Here is a 23030-nt window from a genome sequence, read left to right as displayed (position 1 = left end):
AAAAGAGAAAGAGAAAATGAGAGGCACAATTCCTGTTGGGAGGGGCACCCCGTAGTTTCCTCGCAAATTTTGGAATCCATAGTTTCAAATTTCCAGACGGAGTCTCCGCTCTCCAGGTGGATTTCTTGTTGGTGATTTATTTGACCGTTTTGGAACGGTGGGTCCCAATGGCAGTTTCGTACTTAATGGCCGAAGGAGGGGTAGGCTGATAAGAAATTAAGTGCCCACTCAAAACAGGCTTATGTCGCTGGTCACTCATCAGGGGAGCTTGTTGCAGGTGCTTCCTCTCTGTCTCTGTCTCTGTCTCTCTCTCCCCCCCTCCCTCCTTCGCATATTTCTTTTCTCCTCTTTTTCCAACTTTTCTCTTCTTTTTATCTGTACTCTACTTTGTTCTCCCTCCTTCTCCTTCCTCTTCTTCTCTGATTCTCTCTCTCTCTCTCTCTCTCTCTCTCTCTCTCTCTCTCTCAGTTGTTCGAGTTTCAACAATGGCAGACATAAGCTTCCCTCCCATGGAACAGCTTCAAGACCTTGAGTACTGCATAGACTCCAACCCACCTTGGGGTATTCTCTTACTTGGGATTTGTTCTATTTTATTTTATATGAAGGCATCCTTTAAGGGAAATGAGTAGTTAGCTTGTGCGTGTACGTGGAAAGAGTTAAAGAGTTTGCTCTAATCGTTTGCAAGCTTATCGATGTCTTCGGGCAAGCTAGAAGCTGAGGGACTCTGGGTTTACAAACTTAATAGAAGTGAAAGATAACTCTCTCATTATCTGAAGAAAAATGGCTTTTTTTTCGTTTCGTTTTTTGTTTTTTCATCTTTAAATATGGAGGTTGATTGTGAGTGGGTTAATGGGAAAAGTGAAAATTTGATGCCGAAATTTATAATGTGATACCTTTTTTGTTTTTGTTAACTTGGGTAAGTGGGCCACGCCGCTTTCTTTTTCATTCGCGCTCTGTTTGGTTGCTGAGAAATGGTAGGAAAAAAAAATTTTGTACGCTCTGTTTTCCTTCTCTCTCTTTTTTTTTTTTTTTCTCGTATAAATTTTCGTTTCGTCCACCATAGAAAGTGCTAGCGGACAGTGCAGGGTCTATGAGGCCTATTTATGGCTGCAACCCTTTCCTTGTGCGTGGAAGCAAACTTCTCCCTTGTCAGCGGTATAATAAACGGATTGATGAGAAATGCTGTTTCTATGATCATATATAATGGGTGCCTTGTGGGAGAAGCTTATGATTTGGTGTATCAGTAGTTGTATCATGCATTGTGCGGCATTTACTAGAACTCTTCTGCAGTCTTATAAGTTGTAGTATTTATGGTATGTTGTACTATTAGTTCCTAAAAAAGGAAGAGTGGGGGTGAGGGAGTGGGGGACATTGCAATGAGAGTCAATTGATTTCTCTATACGGGCATTAATTTGGAAATATTGTGAGCTTGTTAATGAATATGCCGATTATGAGTCAATGTCTCATTTTTTTTTTCTTTAAGAGAGTCATTTTTCTTCTCACTTAATGCAGTGATCTTGTTGTTGTCGTCGTTGTTGTTTTTGTTTATTTATTTATTTGTTTGTTTATTATTATTTATTTTTTTTTCTTTTTAGCACAGTCATGACAGTTGGGTGTTGGCAAGTGAATGCAGTAACTTCAAAAATCATGGAAGGATGTTTCTCCAAATAGAAGATGGACTTTGTTTGTTTATTTTTTATAGGATGCCTAAAAGTTTATTCTGGACTTGGTGAGAAAAGAGTTTATTGAGCATTATTTGAAATAATTTTTTTAAGTGTTTACATGATCTTCAGATACATAAATGGTCCTTAGATGCTATTCTGGTTTGATAATTTGGCATAATGTATCTGTCTGTGTGCTTGGGTGCATGTCTATGCGCTGCAGCCCCAATCTTATGCTTGTTCTCTTGTCTAAGGCTCAAAGACTTTGGATCATCTTTATTTATTTATTTATTTTGTATGATGCATTTACATTCATTGGCTTGATGGTTAGTTTGTTGTCCTTTTCATTCTTACCTATTAAGTACACTAGATTTCAGGGTGTTGTTGCTGTTTACACCTAGACTAGGGGGATGTCCATTGGTAGAATACTCTAAATCTCAAGGTGCTAAGAATAGAATCAAGATTTTTTTATTATGAAGAGAAACATCATGATCCAAGTGGAGCAGTTGGGTAGAGATTAGAATAGGATGAAAAGGTGGTGAAAGATATATTTGGGAATGAATAGAGCCAGAGAATAGCAGTAATCTCTATTGAGGATTGAGGAAATTGCCTTCGATTGATTTCATTAAAACATGCACGAGGAAAAGCAGTGGCATCACACCCCTAAGATGCTGAGAAGAACTTAGGTTTTATGTTAATACCTCAAATTAAAATTCTCTAAATCTCAAGGTGCTAAGAATAGAAACAAGATTTTTTTATTATGAAGAGAAACATCATGATCCAAGTGGAGCAGTTGGGTAGAGATTAGAATAGGATGAAAAGGTGGTGAAAGATATATTTGGGAATGAATAGAGCCAGAGAATAGCAGTAATCTCTATTGAGGATTGAGGAAATTGCCTTCGATTGATTTCTTTAAAACATGCACGAGGAAAAGCAGTGGCATCACACACCTAAGATGCTGAGAAGAACTTAGGTTTTATGTTAATATCTCAAATTAAAATTCATTTGCTGCATTTGTTTTATGAACACAATTCATGGTTAGAATGTTAGAAGACATCAATTTCTTATTCAATTTTTTTTAAAAGGTTTTCATGCACTGTTGAAAATAAGAATTGCTTCTTCTGATATCTTGTTTGATTTAGATTGGATGGTGGGAAAAGCAAAATGAGGGACTTATGTTACATTTGGTTTGTAGAATGGCAATTACTAAAAATATAATGTTCAGAGTGTAAGGATTTGATAGTTTATGAAATAAAATGTGTTTGTCATCTTAAAGCCATGATAATGCAAAATTTTTTTATTGATCTAACATGGAATAGACAAAGAGGTACCAGCATACCTATTTCCAAATTTCATACGGGAATGTATATTTCTATCCATTTCCATGTTGGATGGGATAACGCAAACTTTTGCATTAACGACTTTTTTTGTTCTAAATTATTACATCCATAATATTTTTTTCCTATCACTGCTTCATTCCATTTCATTTCATTCCTATGAATAGACATTCTAAAAACCAAAATTAAGGTAGAAAATTAATCAATTGGTTCTAAAGTTATGTTGGGAAGGGGTTGAGGAAAGGCTTTTTGAATTTGTTTGTGCTAGATTTTTTTTTATTTTCCAATTTTCTTTTCTTTTTATTTATTCTTTGAAGACTTCTTGTTCTCTATTTAGGTTGTAACTCTTTTCTTTCTTTTTCTTGATAAATTTCTTTTGTAATAAAAAAAAAAAAAAATAGCTTGTTCATTTTTTTAAAGAATAATTGCTGTGGCTGCTTCCAGAATTTGTCATCGGCAGGCCTGTTTCTGTTTGCATCGTAATGACATTTTAATTTCTCATGTTCATTATATGATAAAGCTTTTTTCTTGCAGCTGAAACTGTTCTATTAGCATTTCAAAACTACATTTTGATGCTTGGCACAAGTGTAATGATCCCTTCATTGCTTGTCCCAGCAATGGGTGGAAATGATGTAAGCAGATGTTCCATCATATTGTTATTCTTTCCTTCTAAGCCTCAAATATATATGTATATAATATATATATCCTGTGAAGTTCATCTAGTTCAGGAAGTCTGCATTTGCAGGCAAGTGTTGTACTAACATCCTGGTGGGAATATGAAGGGAAATTTCAACCTTTGATGTCCCACTTATGAGATTTCCTAGGTCAAAATTCTACTGATTTAGAAGTTGTTGTCCAATGACCACAAGCATTGTCCCCTTTGTCCAGAAAGAAACTGTGAATTGGGCAGTTGTGGTCAATGTATATGGTTCACTTTTGGTCTAGAATATCTTGTTTGCTAGAATGGTTGTTATGATTGATCATATATGGCTTACTGGACTTAAATTTTCCTCTATTTTATTTTCATTTTATTTTGACCAGTTTCTTGCTCTTAACCAGGGTGACAAGGCACGAGTAATACAAACTCTGCTGTTTGTGGCTGGCATTAACACCCTTCTTCAAGCACTTTTTGGAACCAGGTTGCCGGCTGTTGTAGGGGGCTCCTTTGCCTATGTCATCCCCATAGCTTATATCATAGGCGACTCATCACTACAGCGAATTTCTGAACCTCATGAAGTAAGTGTCCCTCTTCTCACAGCCTCTTCTACACCTGATATATTGGGAACCACTTGCCTCATACGCCTTCTTGATGTTCTGATATTTATCAGAGTTAGAAAAGAAAAACAATAATATGAGATCATTTGCCAGACCTACGAAACAACTTTCATTAAATTGTATGTTGAAACAAATGGGTTCATTCTAAGCTGTGCTAAACGTTGTAAAAACAATATATTTAGTGTAGTTAAGAAAATTAGCTGTTTCATTCCATGTGTTATCCCATTTTTCTTAAACCTGTGACCATAAGTTACAACCCATGATCAATATTAATCTGAGTCTCACAATATCTATGCATTTTCCCTTCACAGGCATCAGAGGTTGTAACTTGAAAGTTTTCTTTTATGATCCATTAAAAGATATCTCCACATGTAATTGGCTTGCAGAGATTTATACAAACAATGCGAGCCATCCAGGGAGCTCTGATTATAGCTGCAAGCATACAAATAATTCTGGGTTACAGCCAAGTTTGGGGTCTCTTTTCACGGTATATTGCTAACATCCCATTGTTTAATGAGGCAATGTTGCTACCTGTTGTTGATGATAGTATTCTTAGTCTATGGGCCCTTTTCACAGGTTTTTCAGTCCTCTTGGTATGGCACCTGTTGTTGGATTAGTTGGATTGGGTTTGTTTCAACGAGGATTTCCTGCGGTAGGTATTGCTATTAGAGGGCTTATAGCCTTTTACAATCTTCACAAGGTTGTCTATAAAGTTGGGTCCTTCCATTTGACAGCATATGATCCATCATGTGACCAACAGCCATTTTTATGATATCATAAATTGTTAATTTAACATAGCATATTTTATAATTGTCAGAATTTTAAATACATCTTCCCACATGGTTCAGAAATTTTAATTCTAGGTTACTGTCTTAGCCTCTAAGAAAATTTTGACATTTTTGGAAATTTTGATAATTTGTTTGTTTGGGGGGGGGGGGGGGAAAGAGCTTAATAAATTACTTTTTCAATACTCTGTAAAATTGTTCTATTTAAATTTTAAATGCAAAAAATGATCTCAGAACAAAGTCTCAAAACTTCATTGGATCATTTGAATTGGGTGCCTTTATTATCCACCATGCTTGGTTCTTAACTTGAAACTGCATATTCCTTTTTCGGTGCATAATTTCTTCTCATTCTCTGCATAGTTTCTGTGATTTTATTGTAGCAATCTTTGTACTGCAGTTGGGGAACTGTGTAGAAATTGGGATTCCGATGCTGATGTTGGTCGTTGTATTATCACAAGTAAGTGAGTTAATACAACAAATGGAGTATTGTGTTATTCTGCATTACTGTTTTTCCTGAATTGAACATGTGTTGGTTGTGAATACAGTATCTCAAGAATGTGAGACCATTGAGGGATGTACCCATTTTTGAACGGTTTCCTGTACTGATCTCTATCGCAATCATTTGGATTTATTCCCTGATCTTGACTGGTAGTGGAGCCTATAGAGACAAACCCAATAAAACTCAACTCAGTTGCCGCACAGACCGAGCAAATCTTATATCCACAGCCCCATGGTATATGTAGGAGCATTTCTCTCTTTTTAACGCTGTTTCTGTGCCGGCTTTTAAATTCCATTTGATGTATTTTCTTCAGGTTCAAGTTTCCATATCCTCTGCAGTGGGGTCCCCCTACATTTGCAGCGGGGCATGCATTTGCCATGATGTCTGCAGTTCTTGTTTCAATGGTTGAGGTATTATTTTGATTTTCTGGCCTGCTTTACACATGGCTGTGAATCTGGAATTGCATCAGTTGCATTCTTAACATCTCTTGAGATGAACATTTGAAAATTGCTCTAGCTAAAGGTGACCAGCTAGCTCTTATGCTGAATCTGAGACAGCTTAATCTGACAGTTCCTTTGATTTTCTTATGCACTGTAACATGGACCTAATACATTTGAAATGTCCAGTTGTCCACAAATTAACTTGGTTATCGATTTTCTAAGTTCAATGTATCATGTAATTCCATTTCCAGACTAGCTAGTGTTTATCTAAAAGATGTTGGTGTGAGCTGTCATTAGAATCAATTAGAAAGATTATAGGGATGAGTCTTGAATGTAAGTCCCCTGTTTTAAGGGTCACCCCTTATTCTAGCCATAATCTTTGTATATCCAAATATAGGTTTCAATTATCTTCTATATATGTGGATTTCCATCTCTGTTTACAGTATGAAAGCAATAGACAATTTTTTTTTTCCAAAGTTTAACATGGTATCAGAGCCAATAGATCAGTAGCTCTCGGTTATCCCCGACCTTTGACACCATGGGTGGCTGCCAACACAGCCCTCTTAGATTTTCTTTCTGTCGACAACAAAAAGAAACCCAAGCCCTCGCGCTCTGCCACTGCTGACACCTGTCACCTCCGTAAGTCATGCTGCTGGTTAGTACAAAGTGTGCCGTCGTGTTTAAATCCTGAGCCTTGAACTGGTGAGTCCCTTAACCTCGTTATCCGCTTCTCTTTCTTACCCTCTCAGCATCTGCATCCTTCTCAACCGTCTCATTCTCCTTTTCCCATCAACACCAATGGAGGACATCGGTGACCTCGGCAACTCTGGTGAACCTTGAATCCACATCATTCTCACAGAACTAACCACCCGAATGATAGAAGTTTCTACCATAGTTCAAACCCCGACCCAGACCATCGAGAATTCTGTTGCACCGATCGACATCAAGTTGGATGGCACCAACTATGCTCTTTGGTCTCAAGTTGTCGAGATGTATATCTCTGGCAAAGACAAGCTGGGATATATTAATGCAGACTTTCCCAAACCTCCTTCGACGCCTGCATCCTTTCAAAAATGGTGCACAGAAAACGCTATCGTCAAGGGTTGGTTGATTAATTGTATGGACTCCTCTTTGATTGGGAATTTTATTCGATTTCCCATGGCAAAGCAGATTTGGGACTCGATTGCGACGGCATATTTTGATGGCAATGACACTTCGCAAGTCTACGAGCTCCGGCGTCGTGTAACCTGTTTGCGATAAGCTGGAGGTTCTCTTGAAAAATATTACAACAACCTCCAAGGTTAGTGGCGTGAGATCGCTTTCTATCGTCTGTATCCGATGGAGTGTCCTACCTATAGTAACCCAAAAATTTGCTCTGATACCAATCCCAAATTTTACGTAGCGGAAGATGTCCAAATATATTTATACCAGAGTATGAATTACCTTTATTACAACGATATCTCCAATATCAAAATTAACAACCCCAAAATTTCAAATACATTAAAAACACAACTAGTTTAATATCTATTCTAAATAATTCTTACTATCCCACCCACGCTTTCGCTACACTACTCTGATTTTGGCTAGACTCTTCAGGGCATCTGAAATATATGAAAATAATTGGGTGAGACACCTCTCAGTAAGTATGAACTAGATTATTATCAGAGTGTGGTTAAAATGAGCTTGACAGTATAAAAATACATTTAATAATTTTACTTTAATAAAAACTGCATTTATAATCCGTAGGTTGCATATATAATTAAATATATGAACTCTTCTCCAAAATATTATGTATAAAAGAACTCCTTTTGGCCTATGCAGGTCATGTTTATTCCCATGACTGGGTTGTGCGGTCCGAAGACTAGACTTAGCCAGTCGACTAACCAACCAGACTAACTCAAATATCATGTTTGTAAGTGGGATTTGCCTATCACATTCTTACTCTTTCTCATATTCATACTCATACTCATACCCTAGGCCAAATCCACTATCCCCTGCCAACATTTTCACAACACCGTGGCTGCACTAATATTCATCTGTAGTTGCGGCCATCAGGATTCTTAAAACATATAATACAATTTATGCAATTAAACAGTATAATAATTTGATCATTTTCCCAATCAAACACATAATAAATAAAACACCGTAAAATTCACTATAAAACACATAATAAATATACCACAAAAATCCCTAACTTACTCAAATATGCAATAAAATAAAATAAACTCATGCCACACAATTTGCATATTAATTATAATATAATAAATTACCAGGGAAAAAGTATAATAATCCACCTATTTAATTTAATACCAATATAATCAGAAAACTCGATATAATTAAATTCCCGCAGTATAATTTAGCTTAGGCATATGGAAATACTTGAATTCGCATAATCAATTTAAATCAAGAATATATTTTAAACTAAATTCTGATATAATCTAGTCCACTTACACTATTAGCCCTCGAGTGATGCCTACGGCGTGCCATCAACAAAATTTCCTCAATTAAATTGTTGCAAACCAGAGCTGGGACCCGGAAATGGTGTCCGTTCTTCAATTCTGCTGAGAAATGGAAGAGAAATTGAGAGAGAGAGAGAGAGAGAGAGAGAGAGGCGAGACCGTGCCTGAGAGAGAGAGGGACTGAACAGAGAGGGGGGGATTCAATTCGATTTGAACTGAATTGAATCTTTAGGATACTTCCTGAAGATTCATATATATATATACATATATATATATATATATGTATATGTTATTATATTATATTATATTATTTAATTAATTATAATTTTTAATTTAATTTTTTTAATTATTTATTTATTTTTTACACTTCCATGCATATTATTTTTGGGGTCGATATTAAACACTATAACCTTCTATAGGAAGACCGAGTGTACGTCTTCTTAGAATGGGCTTGATGATCGACTAGACAAGATTCGAGGTGATGTGCTACAGATGCATCCATTCCCTACCATCAAACAAGCTTATGGTCATGTTCGCCGACAAGCAATCTGGCAAATTGTTATTATTAACGGCGGAACCAATGACACCCCAGGAGCAGTTTTGGCTTCTAAGGGTTTCAAAGTAGGAAAAATAGCATCTTCCTCTACAAGATTTCTTTCATTGGGCAGTGGGAAATTCGGGGCGTCCTCCAAGCCATTATCTGATGAAACCAAATGTACTCACTGTCGAAATTTGAAGCATATTCGTGATACTTGTTTCAAGCTACATTGGTATCCCAATTGGTGGAACAAACTCCAGTTTTGGAAATGCCGTGACGCCGCAAGAATTGATAGAGGAATGGGGAAGGCTACTGTGGCCACTGCAAAGTCATCTCTCTCCTTTACACTGCCTTTCGAACCTTCCTAGTGAGTGTTGTTATCTCTCTCGGATTCAAGTAATTCTGGTATTGTTTTATTTAGTTCTCATCAAGATGCTGACAGTGGTACTTGGATACTTGACTCTGGGGCTGCCGACCACATGATGTTCGACGCCAATGATTTCTCACACACTTCTCCACCGCAATGCACTAGCATTGCTGCTAATGCCAATGGAGTTGTTTCTTTGGTCACCGAGGCTGGCACTATGACTTTGTCACCTTCTCTCACATTATCTAATACTTTATTGGCTCCCTCTCTATCTCATAAGTTATTCTCTATCAACCAAGTAACAACAGACTTAAATTGTGTTGTGCTCATTTATCCTACCTTTTGTATTCTTTAGGATATTCTCACCAAGGAGATTATTGGGCGTGGTACTAGGAGGGGATTATACTACATGGATGATTTCAGTGTGGAACGAGCACATCACATGTATCATCCGAATGGTACCAAGGGACAGATTTGGCTTTTACATCGTTGGTTGGGACATCTGTCGTTTGGTTATATGCAACATTTGTTTCTTGATTTATTTTCACATATACCAACTATTGACGTCAAGTGTGATACTTGCATCCTTGCTTAAATTCATCGAGTTACTTATCCATTGAGTATGAATAAAAGTGATGTTCCATTTGCTTTAATTCATTTTGATGTGTGGGGTCCTCTCCTGTTTCTACCACATCTAGGAATCGTTGGTTTGTAATATTTGTTGATTGATTGTATATGCATGTCTTGACCATACTTGCTGAAACATAAAGTTGAGGCATTGAGTGTGAGGTATTGAGTGTGTTCAAATCATTTCATGTAATGGTTCAAACTCAATTTTCAGCTAAGATATAGATTCTCAGATCCGATAATGGTGGTGAATTTGTTAATCAGGGGTTCCATGATTATTTCCAACACCATGAAGTTATTCATGAAACCTCTTGCTCGTAGACTCCTTAGCAAAATGGTGTTGTTGAACGAAAAAATCGACATATACTTGAAAATGCTCGTGCTCCCTTGCTTGGTGCCCACGTGCCCAACAGGCACTAGGCTGATGTTGTTGCTACAGCCGTACACCTCCTTAACCATATGCCATCCAAAGTATTGGGTTTTAAGACACCCCTACAGGCCCTTTCAACTTATGTATCCTTCCATGATTATTTCCAACACCATGAAGTTATTCATGAAACCTCTTGCTCGTAGACTCCTTAGCAAAATGATGTTGTTGAACAGAAAAACCGACATATACTTGAAAATGCCTGTGCTCTCTTGCTTGGTGCAAATGTGCTCAACAGGCTCTAGGCTGATGTTGTTGCTACAGTCGTACACCTCCTTAACCATATGCCATCCAAAGTATTGGGTTTTAAGACACCCCTACGGGCCCTTTCAACTTATGTATCTTTGCCCACCGTATTGATGATTCCTCCTCGGATCTTTGGATGTATAGCCTTTGTACATCTCCACAAGAACCAACACACTAAACTTGATCCCTGTGCTGTTCGGTGTCTTTTCTTGGGGTATGTCTTGCATAAAAAAGGATACTATTGCTATGATCTGACCACCAAGCGCACCTATGTAACTATGGATGTAACGTTTCTGGAATTCAACACGTTCTACTCCCCCTCGGTATCCAAGTCTTCTTTTTAGTGGGAGATCCAAGCTGAAGAACATAATTGGTTAAGATTTGACTGGAAGGGGTTTAATGACATTAATGTGGTGGTCAATGGGGAACCTGATAAAACTCCAGATGCATCTCTGGAGGATGACATAACTCTAAGAGCGACATATACACCACCTGAAGCTAAACGTGAATCCCCCCACTCCTCAATTCCTGAAGAGCCATCTCCTGAGAATATCCTTGAGGTAAACTCTCCCATTGCACCTTCGACTAATAATGATATGGATACCTCTGCTGGTTATATCTTACCTTTCAGGCATTATCGTGGAAAGCCGCCAAATAGGTACTCTCAGAAATTGAGAAACGAAGGTCAAAGTATCCGATTGCCAATTATGTATCTATCAAGAGACTATTCAAACCCCTAAAAACATTTGCGCACAAATTTCCTTGTGCCATGTTCCCGCTAGTGTTCAGGAAGCTCTAACAGACCTAATTTGGACCCAAGCTATAAAGTAAAAGATGGAGGCATTATTGAAGAACAAAACATGAGCTCTTGTGTTGTTGTCTAGAGGAAAAAGGACAGTGGGGTGAAAATGGGTGTTCTCCATCAAACACAAGGCAGATGGATCGGTTGAACGGTATAGAGCAAGGCTGGTGGCAAAGGTCTATATGCAAACATATGGTGTGGACTATCAAGAAACTAACTCACCAATGGCCAAGTTGAATATAGTTAGAGTTTTGCTATCTCTAGCAGCAAGCCTTGATTGGCTACTGCACCAATTTGATGTAAAGAGTGTCTTTCTTCATGGTGAAAATGGGTGTTCTCCATCAAATACAAGGCAGATGGATTGGTTGAACGGTATAAATCAACCTCAACGACTGAGGTTGTATGCAAATTACAACAAGCACTGTATGAATTGAAGCAATCACCTCAAGCATGGTTTGGGCGATTTAGCTTGGCAATGAAGAAATATGGCTTTCAACAAAGCAATTCAGGCCATACGCTCTTCCTAAAGCATCAATTGGGCAAGGTAACGACTCTGATAATTAATGTAGCTGACATGATTATTACAAGAAATGATTTAGAAGAAATTTTGAAACTCCAAAAGTAGTTGGCGACTGAATTTGAGATGAAGAATTTGGGAGGACTTGAATATTTTCTGGGAATTGAAGTGGCTAGATCAAAGCAAGGTATATTTCTCTCCCAACGAAAATATATACTTGATCTACTATCTGAGGTGGATGCAGTGATCAGGATCTTTCGATACTTAAAAGTCATCTCCTGGAAAAAGCACTTATGTTTTCAAAGAATAATCATCTAAGGGTTGAAGGATATACTGATGTAGTTTGGGCAGGGAATATCTTGGACAGAAAGTCCAGGTTATTTCATGTTTGTTGGAGGGAATCTGGTTACATGGAGAAGTAAGAAACAAAAGATAGTGGCATTATCAAGTGCAAAAGCCGAATTCCGTGGAATGACTAAGGGTCTCTGTGAGCTCCTTTGGCTAAGGAGACCATTGACAAAAATCGGCTTTGCTCCTAGTTCTGAGATGGATCTGTTTTGAGACAATACGGCAACTATTAATATTTCTCACAACCCTGTCTAGCATAATCGCACAAAACATGTGGAGGTAGATCGACATTTCATCAAACAAAATCTTGAAGCCAAAGTAATTCGTTTTCCATTCGTGAAGTCTGAAGACCAGTTAGCAGACATACTTACAAAGGCAGTATGCAGCAAGATATTCTACAACTCACTTGACAAGTTGGGCATAAGAGATTTGTATGCACCAACTTGAGGGGGAGTGTTGGCGTGAGCTGTCATTGGAATCAATTAGAAAGATTATAGGGATGATCCTTGAATGTAAACCCCTAGTTTTAAGGGCCACCCCTTATTCTAGCCATAATCTTTGCATGTCCAAATATAGGTTTCAATATATGTGGATTTCCATCTCTGTAAATAGTATGAAAGCAATAGACAATTTTATTCCAAAGTTTAACCAAAGTTTTTTATTTTTTAATTTTATTTATTATTTTTTTTTGACTTCTAACTATCCTGCAAAAGGTTAGATCTTGTCCAACAAACCTGACATTGATAGTTTTCGTTTGGACATCTAAGAATTAGTCAAACGTCAGATGCTTAGATCTTGTGCAACAAACCTTGACTCCTGGAGATTTGGCCAAGGAGATCTTATCCAACAAACCTTCTGGGTTCTCAAGCATATTCAGCTTTGTCAACTTGCAGGGAAAAGCTTGGAGTTATAAATATAATGTCTTTGTGAAGTTTGGTTAAAATAAACTATTTTTAGAATTTTTATATTTTGAAATCACTTATCTAAATTGGATGGAAGTTTTAAATTTACAGTTAATTTTCCTCTGCAAATCAGAACAGCTTGATGGGTCTGCATATATCTGATATTTTTTTATTCCCATATCTGTATCATTGAACATAATAATGCTAGACTCTAAGCCAAAAGTCAGTGAATTATCTTACATGCTTTGTAATGCTTTTATGCCAGGGATGTGCCACAGGCTGAAAATGACACACCTACTTCTTGGAACAAATATATATTCATGGATAAGCTCTCTCTGACTGAAATGGTTTTTAATTATAATATCTATGTGCAGTCAACTGGCGCGTACAAGGCAGCTTCTCGGCTAGCAATTGCAACTCCACCTCCTGCTTATGTGTTGAGTCGGGGCATTGGCTGGCAGGTGAGTCTCGTGGAACAACTGGTTACTCTAAAACTTGTGGTTATTACTTTTTTCCACACACACTCCCCCGCTCATCTAGTCCTTTGAGTTAGCAAATGCATGGATATTTCTAGTTTTCTGGGAGGTGTGGTGATTGAACGCAGAACCTCCTGCCAGAATATGTTGTTGAATAATCAGTTACTCTAAAATCTCTAGATTGTAGAGAAAAGTGGCTCATTCCTTATATATATAGGTGTTATTTTGTACCCTATTTTAGTGGTACATCAGATAGATGAAGAGAAAATGAGGAATGATGCTGAATGGAACAAAACTTAATGGTTGTAGACATGTTATCCCGGTTGTTACAAAAAGTGCCTTATATAATCAGCATTTGTGATAGGAAAAAATATATGTGTGTATCTTAGTAGTAAGAGTAAAAATACTAAAAATGGTTTTATTTCTCTGCAATCTCATTGCAGGTAAAGTTTGGCGACACACTCAATGGGCCCCAAACAACTATGTGATTCTGAAAATTGTTAATCTTGTTCCTGCATCTGAATGTATTTATACTAACAAGTCCTGTGTAAGGCCTCATTTTTGACAATGTAAAACACATAACTCAAGGAAATTACTATAATTTTTTTCATCAACATTTATTAAAATTAGTTGGGAAAAAGATTTCTAACCGTTTGATATTACACAATATTCCAAAGTAATTAATTGGTTTTTAAGGATGATATATTATAAAGTTATAGTATCATTAATATTACTAAATCTGAAAAATATGGACCTATGAATCTTAAAATATTTAATTTCTGGAGTACTTTCAGTGAAGGAAGTTTTCAAAATGAGCTGAAAGGTTTAGAATGCCAGGATATCTCAGTTCGAAATTGAAAAAAAAAATGTCCAATCTTTAACTTCTATTGAAATGTAATTTTTGAGTGTCCTTTTGGTGCTACATTTTTAGAATTTTTTTTAACCAAATCCACACTTGCAAGCAATTTGCATACTAACATTGTCCTACCTAAGTTGTTTTTATTTTACACATGTCATCTTCTTCACCCTCCTACCCCCAAACCTGAGAAAAAAAATATTAATATTGGTTTCACTTTGGCAGGGGATTGGGATTTTGCTTGATGGCCTTTTTGGAACTGGGACCGGTTCTACTGTATCTGTGTAAGAACTCAAAATTAGATGTGCCAGGGCTGCTGGCTGGTGGTTGTGTTTTCTCTCTATGTTATAGAAACTGCTTGACAGAGATAATCATCATGTGTTTTAGGGAAAATGTGGGACTCCTTGGACTGACCCGAGTAGGGAGTCGCAGAGTTGTTCAAATTTCTGCTGGCTTCATGATATTCTTCTCAACCTTAGGTCAGCATTCAAATTTCATAATGGCCTGTTCACTACATCATGATTCATGAGTAAATGTTTGCCCAGGCAGCAATATAATTCATGCTCCCCCCACCCTCTACCTGTTTCCCCTGGAATGGCATGTGATTAGCTGGTTTTCTGATGTCTTCCCAAATGTCCATTGAGTTGGCCTGCGTATGATTTGTTTAATCTTTCCTATTTGATGGCAGGAAAATATGAAGCTGTTTTTACATCTATACCTTTCCCCATATTTGCTGCATTGTATTGTGTTCTCTTCTGCCTTACGTGTAGCCCGTGTATAATTTGTTGTCTTTCTTATTTGATGGCAGGAAAATTTGGAGCTGTTTTCGCATCTATACCTTTCCCCATATTTGCTGCATTGTATTGTGTTCTCTTTGGCCTTGTGGGTATGCCTTTAGCTCTCTGTTTTTTTTTTCCCCCAATTAAATGATAGGATACAACAAACCACCCTCGGTGGGAGCTTGAGTCAGCTTATAACCGGAAGAACCTGAACATGAGCAGGATTTGAATTTTGAACATATTCTTGACATGGGACAAAAAAAAAAAAAACGTAAAACAACCACACTTGGCAGGAGTCAGGTTTTTTATGAGCCCAGTCATCAGTGTTTTCCAGCCTTGGCTCATTTTACCACCCCTGCTGGGCTGAGCGCTCTGGCTGGCATGACCTTAACATTTAGCTGCATGTCTTGTTTTTTTTCTTTTTGTTAAATTGCCTTCACTTGGTTTCCTGTTTTGCAGCATCAGTTGGTCTCTCATTACTGCAGTTCACAAACATGAATTCTATGAGAAACCTTTTCATCACTGGACTTTCGCTTTTCCTTGGGATCTCAATACCCCAATTTTTTAATGAATATTGGCCTAGCCACCATGGTCTTGTTAGGACCAAAGCTGGGTGGGTGAGTATCATCTGAGTAAACAGGATTGCTTTTGACCAAAATGTAATGAAAGGTTCCTAAAGGACAACAAGCCCTACAATAACTTTTTCTGCTGTATATTATTATTTTCAAATGATTCATTGCTGATCTTATATTGGTGATTTGCAGTTCAATGCATTCTTGAATACCCTGTTTTCATCACCAGCAACAGTGGCCTTGATTGTTGCAGTGGTTCTAGATAACACACTTGAGGTGGAGAAGTCAAAGAAAGATCGAGGGATGCCATGGTGGGTAAAATTCAGAACATTTAGAGGAGATAACAGAAATGAAGAGTTCTACACGCTGCCCTTCAATCTCAACAAGTTCTTTCCCCCAACATAGCAAGGTTGAGCAAAATCAGCAAAGCCAAACGAGTTCTTTTTCCTTTCTGTTATATCACCATTCATTTAACAAGATGTAGTAGAGATGGGCTTATCTTGAAAAGTCCAAGCCATGTTTTGTTCCCATCTTCCCTTGTTCATCCCTTCTATTTTTTTGAGGGCCATGTGTAGCAGGGTCCAATTTAGGATGGTAGTTTGTAGAGCCTTGATCTATGCTTCTTTGTAGGTTCTAATTTAATAAGAAAATGTAAGGACCTTCCCTGTTCATTATTATTTAAGCCCTCCTAAGCTCTTCTTTTTAGTTTGGAAAATGCTTGGTGTCACGGGCTATCATGTTTGATTCTCATTTCCCATACAAGCGAGGAGAAGGGCGGCTGCGGGAACAGTGCAGTCTCTTCTCGTGTGCTGCCACGGCTCCTGATTCATAGCTTTGGTTTTTTATTCATCTTCCTAACCTATATTTATATTAATACTACTGAAAAACTTCTGGTTTTTTTATTCACCTTTTGGCCTATGTTTATATTATATTAGTATATTATTAAATTTTAGAAAATGAAAATTTTGAATTAATAAAATATTTATCTTTTAATATAAAAAAATTGCATTTTCAAACCTGGACGCCTGAATCAATTGAAAAGTATAGTCAACTTTTGACTATTTTGTTGATTGGGTCAGGTATAAAAAAATAGTTTTATCTTTTTAAAAGCATAAGAATCAATTTCTAAATCACTTTAAAAAATTATTGGGTTTAAGCATTATTGACAATCAAACTTCCTAACTTAATATACTAATAAAATTTTGAAAAAAATTTAAAAATATATTGCTTGAACATGTTAATGTTAGATTGTTAAATAGCACTATTTTGTTTGTATTATTTTAGGTTGCTTATCTATATTCGTCTCATTGTTAGGTTCTATAGTTGATGGCATTAAAGGTAAATTTTTTTTTTTTTCCTGTTTTAAAGAAAGCAGAAGTTGAAACTCCGAACAGCCATTAAACAACCTAATCGCAATAAATTTGTAATGTATGGTGGCATACATGCTAGAGGATCATTGCTTGTTGGAGTGAATCTACGAATTGAGCCGATTCGAATGACGAACTTGAGAATTAGGAATGGGGATGAAATTTAAGTATACAAGTTATCTGAGTTGCTATTAATCTATCTTATCTTAGGTAGGGTTAGAACACCTAATTATTTACTATCGATAGATTAGTTGTATCTCGGGTCAAGAAACTAACAATTAAGGCCTACATTACTAAAAAAAATTAAGTTTGAGAATACGTTTATGCAAGGGGAAGGTATTAGTGTCCCTTTACACACCTATTCCATAAATAATATCATGATAATATTAGAATTTTCAAACATAAGTCATGCATGACCATTAATTTTGATTTTATTGTCTTATATTAAATATTGGTCCATATGACCATCAAGTACCTTGGTCAAATATATAGGGTTTTCCCTCCCCTTTAAAAGAAAGGATGTTATCATGCCACTTTTGGGTTTTTTGTCGTATTGATTGAATTAATGCTACATTTGAGAGTATGGATTTTGGACCTTGAATTTGGATTTAGGTGAATTTGGATAAATTTTAATACAATTTTATATTATATCTTATCTAAATCCAATACAAATTCAAATCTAAGATCTTTTCAAACATAAAATAAGGGTTTTCAATATTAAATAATGTTGTGATATGTGACTCATATAGTGAGTGGAAGGCATGCACAAAGAGAAAACATGGTGAAAATAAAATGTTGGTGTTTTCTGCGGAAACCATCGACGGTTGCCCTATATCCATCGATGGTTTGGTCCAGTTTCAAAGAGGCGATGGTTTGGTCCAGTTTCAGAGAGATTTTGCTCTCGATATTAAACTGTTGACGTTATGTTTGCAAACAGTTGACGGTTTGACTCAGGAACCTAGCACAGATTTTCAAATTTTGAATTGAGACGTTAAGTTGGTTGGGTTTTGGAGGGAGAGCCTCCAAGAACTTTAGATATGCGGTGTATATGTTGTATCTGTGATGTTATTCATGTCTTTGGACACAAGATAATGAAAAACACTATTGATTGCTCACGTGGATGTAGGCAATGATGAACCACGTAATTCCTTGTGTTATTGTTATTGTTTTCATTATAATATGTGTGATTATTGTTCTATATATTTTCATCGTTGAGTGTTGTGTTGTAAGATCGTTTTATTCCACTGTGCAATTCATTTTTCACAATAAATTGGTATCAGAGCATTGTTGTAATGGCCTTTGGAACTTCTTCTACAAAGTTCGATATCGTATAGATTGATGGAATGGGAAACTTTGGTTTATGGCAGAGAAGGGTGAAGGATCTCTTAGTGCAACAAGGTATGGTGAAGGCTTTATACGGAGTTCAACCGGAAGGCATGGATGATACAGATTAGAATGAATTGGAAGTGAAGGCAGTGTCGACTATCCGACTTTCTTTGACTAATGACGTGTTGTATCTCGTCATGGATGAGGGTTCTCCGACAACAGTTTGGCAAAAACTGGAAAGTCGGTATATTTCTAAGTCTTTATCAAACAAGTTATTTCTTAAGCAAAGATTGTATTGGCTTAAGATGGTGGAAGGTTTGGATTTAAATCAACACATCAATGCATCCAATCAAATTTTAAGTGATTTGATGTGTGTTGATGTGAAGTTCGAGGAGGAAGACAAGGCCCTGATGCTATTGAATTCCCTTCCCGCGTCTCACATGTATGAGAATTTGGTTACTACTCAAATATGAGGCTAAGAAATTAAGCCTGAATTTGGAAGAGATGACAAGCACATTGCTGAGTTTTCAGCAAAAAAAGATGGCTAGCGATGAAGTTTCACATGGTGAAGGGCTTGTGGTTAAGAGTAATCAGGAACGTGGGAGAAGTAAGTCCTAGAGCGGATCTTGATTGCAATCTGGGAAGAAGAAGGACACAAGTCATTTTAAGTGTGGGAAAATTGGGCACATAAAATTGGAGTGTCTAGAGTGAAAGAAAGGGAATGGCGAAAATCATGAGGGCTCGTCAAAATCTGAAAATGTAGTGGAAGAAGACTCAGGAAGTAGTGATGATGATATGCTATGTGTATCATCGGGTTTAGAACGCCTCACGGATTCTTGGATCCTAGATTCCGGATGTTTTTATCACATGATACCAAATAGAAATTGGTTCAACACCTACTGGTCAGTTAATTGTGATTATGTTCTAATGGGAAATGATGTTGCATGCAAAATAATTTGAATAGGAAATATCATAATTAAGGTGTATGATGGTGTTGTGAGAACTTTATGTATATGATGTAAGGCATGTACTAGATCTACCGACGAATGTGATATCATTGGGCACTTTAGATTGTAACGGGTATAGTTACAAGTCTGAAAGTGGGATAATGAAAGTGTGTGAAGGCGACTTGATGGTGATGAAAGGAAAAAAGTTATCGGGAAATATCTATGCATTACAGGGTATCACAGTTGTAGGTCAAGCTGTAGCTGTAGAATCCGAGTCAAATGTTCTGTGGCATATGCGGTTAGAGCATATGGATAACTATATTTATTTAGATGTTTAAGGACCGGTGAGGATACCATCACAGGATGGACATATATATTTCGCTAGTTTATCACGAAAGGTCTTGGTGTATCTCATGAGACATAAGTCAGAAATGTTTGCTAGGTTTAACTTGAGGCTAAAGTGGAAAACCAGACCGAAAAAGAGATTCTCAAGTCAAACATTGGGACTGAGTGCACTGGTTTTGTTCAAGGAGTTTTGTAAGCAGCATGGCGGGTTGTATACAGGGCTTGCAAGGAACTTTTTTGGTGAAGACAGTAAGTATGACGTGTTTCTTGTTTAACCAATTGCAAAATGTATCACTACATGAGAGAGTTGCAGGAGAGTTATGAACAAGTTTTGCAGTAGACTACTCTAGTTTGAGTAGATGTTCACAGATGCACGTTTCTAGTGAGGTGAGATCTAAGCTTGGTATAATGTCCAAACAGTAAGGTTGATTTTGCCATTGATTTACTCCCAAGGATGGCACCAATTTCTAAAGCCCCTATAGAATGGCCCCAGCATAATTGAGAGAATTAAAGGATTAGTTGCACGACTTATTAGATAAAGGTTTTATCATACCCAGTGTATCACCCGGGGGGGGGGGACCAGTTTTGTTTGTAAAGAAGGAAGACGAGACGATGAGGATGTGTATAGACTACCGAGAAATAAATAAAGTAACTGTTAAGAATAAGTATCCTCTTCTTCATATACATGACTTGTTTGATCAGCTCCAGGATACACGGGTATATTCAAAGATTGATTTACGCTCTGGGTACCATCAGGTAAAGATCAAGGCAAAGAAAATCTTTAAGATAGCATCTCGAACCTAGTATGGACACTATGAGTTTTTGGTCATGCTATTCGGGTTAACAAATGCTCCTTTTGTTATCATGGATTTGATGAATAGAGTTTTTCATCGGTATTTGGATTAGTTTGTAGTGGTTTTCATTGATGATATACTAGTTTATTTGAGGAATTTTGAGGAATATGAGACACACTTAAAGCGGGTACTTCAGACACTCTGAGAAAGGGAGTAATACGCCAAATTTAAGAAGTGTGAATTCTGGTTAGAGAAAATGGCATTCCTTGGGCATGTCATAACCGGGGATGGAATATCAGTGGATTCAAGCAAGATAGGAGTAGTAGTAAATTGGGCTAAACCGAGAATGTACAAGAGTTCAGAAGTTTCTTGGGATTGACGGGATATTACCATCAGTTCGTAGAGGGATTCTCTAGGTTGTTAGGGCCTCTGACGAAGCTAACCAGGAAGAATGCTAGATTTAAGTGGAATGATGATTGTGAGTAGAGCTTCCAGGAGTTGAAGCAGCTGGTTGGTCACTGCATCGATATTATCTATTCCATCAGGAGAGGATGGATTTGTTATATACAGTGATGCGTCCCAGAAGGGACTCGGGTGTGTGTTGATGCAGCATGAGAGGGTTATTGCTTACGCTTCTTTGCAGCTTAAGAAGTATGAAAAGAACTACCTGGTACATGATTTAGAGTTAGCTGCAATGGTGTATGCTTTAAAAATCTAGAGACATTATCTTTATGGTGGGAGATATGAGAACTTCACTGATCATAAAAGTTTGAAGTATTTCTTCACCCAGAAAGAATTGAATATGAGAGAGAGAAGATGGTTTGAGCTTATTAAAGATTATGATTGTACTATTAGCTACCACCTAGGGAAAGCAAACGTGGTGGCTGACGCTCTGAGCCGAAAATCAGTGGGAATAGTATTGTCAGCAGTGGAGATTCAACATTCGATTCATATGGATCTGGAGAGGCTCGATGTGGAGCTAGTAGAGGATGATCACTAGGCATATATTGCCAACCTAGTGATACAACCTACCTTGCAGGAAAGGATCAAAGCTACTCAGAGGAATGATGCAGAATTGGTAGAGCTGATAAAGTACAGGACGGACAAGGGGAGGAGTTCAGTATTTAAGATGATGGAGCTCTGAGGTTCTGTACTAGGCTATGCGTACTTCTAGATGCTGAGATTAGGAGAGCTATCCTATAGGAGGCACACAGATCCCTTTACACGATGCATCCTAGCAGCACTAAAATATATCGGGACCTTCGAAAATTTTTCTAGTGAAGTGGCATGAAAAGGGAGATAGCTGAGTTTGTGGAGCAATGTTTGACATGCCAGTAGGTAAAGGCTAAGCACCAGAGATCGGCGGGACAGTTGCAGCCACTCCATATCCTTGAGTGGAAGTGAGATCATATATCCATGGATTTCATTACAGGGTTACCACTGGAATTGCATGGACAGAATGCTATTTTGGTGGTCGTTGATCAATTGACAAAGACTGCTCATTTTCTCCCTATTAAAGTCAACTACTCTATGAACAAACTGGGAGAGTTATACATTCAGGAGATAGTTCGACCCCATGGTGTGTCAATATCCATAGTTTCAGACCGAGATCCATGATTTACATTACGATTTTGGAGGAGTTTTTAGGAAGCTTTGGGGTCTCAGTTAGCATTCAACACAACCTTTCATCCTCAAACTGATGGGCAGACAAAGAGGATGATCCAGATACTTGAGGATATGCTACGAGCATGTGTACAGGATTTCGAGGGTAGTTGGACTCAGTATATGACACTAGTTGAGTTCGCGTATAATAATAGCTACCAGGCCAGCATCAGGATGACACCTTATGAGGTATTATATGGTAGGAGGTGTCGTTCTCCATTATACTGGGATAAAATGGGCGAGAGGCGAGTTCTGGGACCATAATTGGTGTAGTAGGCGTATGATAAAGTCTGGCTTATTAAAGATAGAATCAGTGCAACTTAGAGTCGGCAGAAAAGTTACACAGATACTCGTCGCCGGAAGTTGGAGTTTGATGTGGGAGATCAAGTGTTTTTTAGAGTAGCACCTCTAAGAGGAGCAATGAGGTTTAGTAAGAAGGGCAAACTAAGCCCTAAGTTTATTGGCCCATTCGAGATACTTGAGAGAGTGAGTTCAGTCACCTATAGGCTAGCTTTACCACTAGCTCTATCTAGGATTCATGACGTATTCCATGTTTCCATGCTGAGGAAATACGTCCTAGGTTCCTTCCATGTGATTAGCTACTAGGAGATAGAGCTTAAAGATACTTTAGCATATGAGGAAACACTAGTGCAGATCCTAGATTGAAAAGAACAAG

General features: G+C 37.5%; 1 protein-coding gene across 1 annotated transcript; it reads left to right on the top strand.

Annotated features, from left to right (window-relative positions):
* Positions 1-263: 263 nt before the first annotated feature.
* On the top strand, positions 264-16628 carry LOC131148625 (nucleobase-ascorbate transporter 1). The gene is made up of 14 exons (XM_058098461.1): positions 264-561; positions 3533-3630; positions 4058-4234; positions 4660-4760; positions 4850-4925; positions 5456-5515; positions 5604-5791; positions 5871-5967; positions 13605-13691; positions 14788-14846; positions 14950-15041; positions 15371-15448; positions 15801-15958; positions 16106-16628. Exons 1-14 carry the CDS (start codon positions 486-488, stop codon positions 16316-16318), a joined length of 1560 nt encoding a protein of 519 aa, XP_057954444.1. The 5' UTR covers positions 264-485; the 3' UTR covers positions 16319-16628.
* The last annotated feature ends 6402 nt before the right edge of the window (positions 16629-23030 follow it).

This window comes from Malania oleifera, chromosome 2 (assembly GCF_029873635.1).
Source record: "Malania oleifera isolate guangnan ecotype guangnan chromosome 2, ASM2987363v1, whole genome shotgun sequence".
NCBI lineage: Eukaryota > Viridiplantae > Streptophyta > Magnoliopsida > Santalales > Ximeniaceae > Malania > Malania oleifera.
Note: the sequence above shows the minus strand (reverse complement) of the source record. Positions and strands in the feature narration are given on the sequence as shown.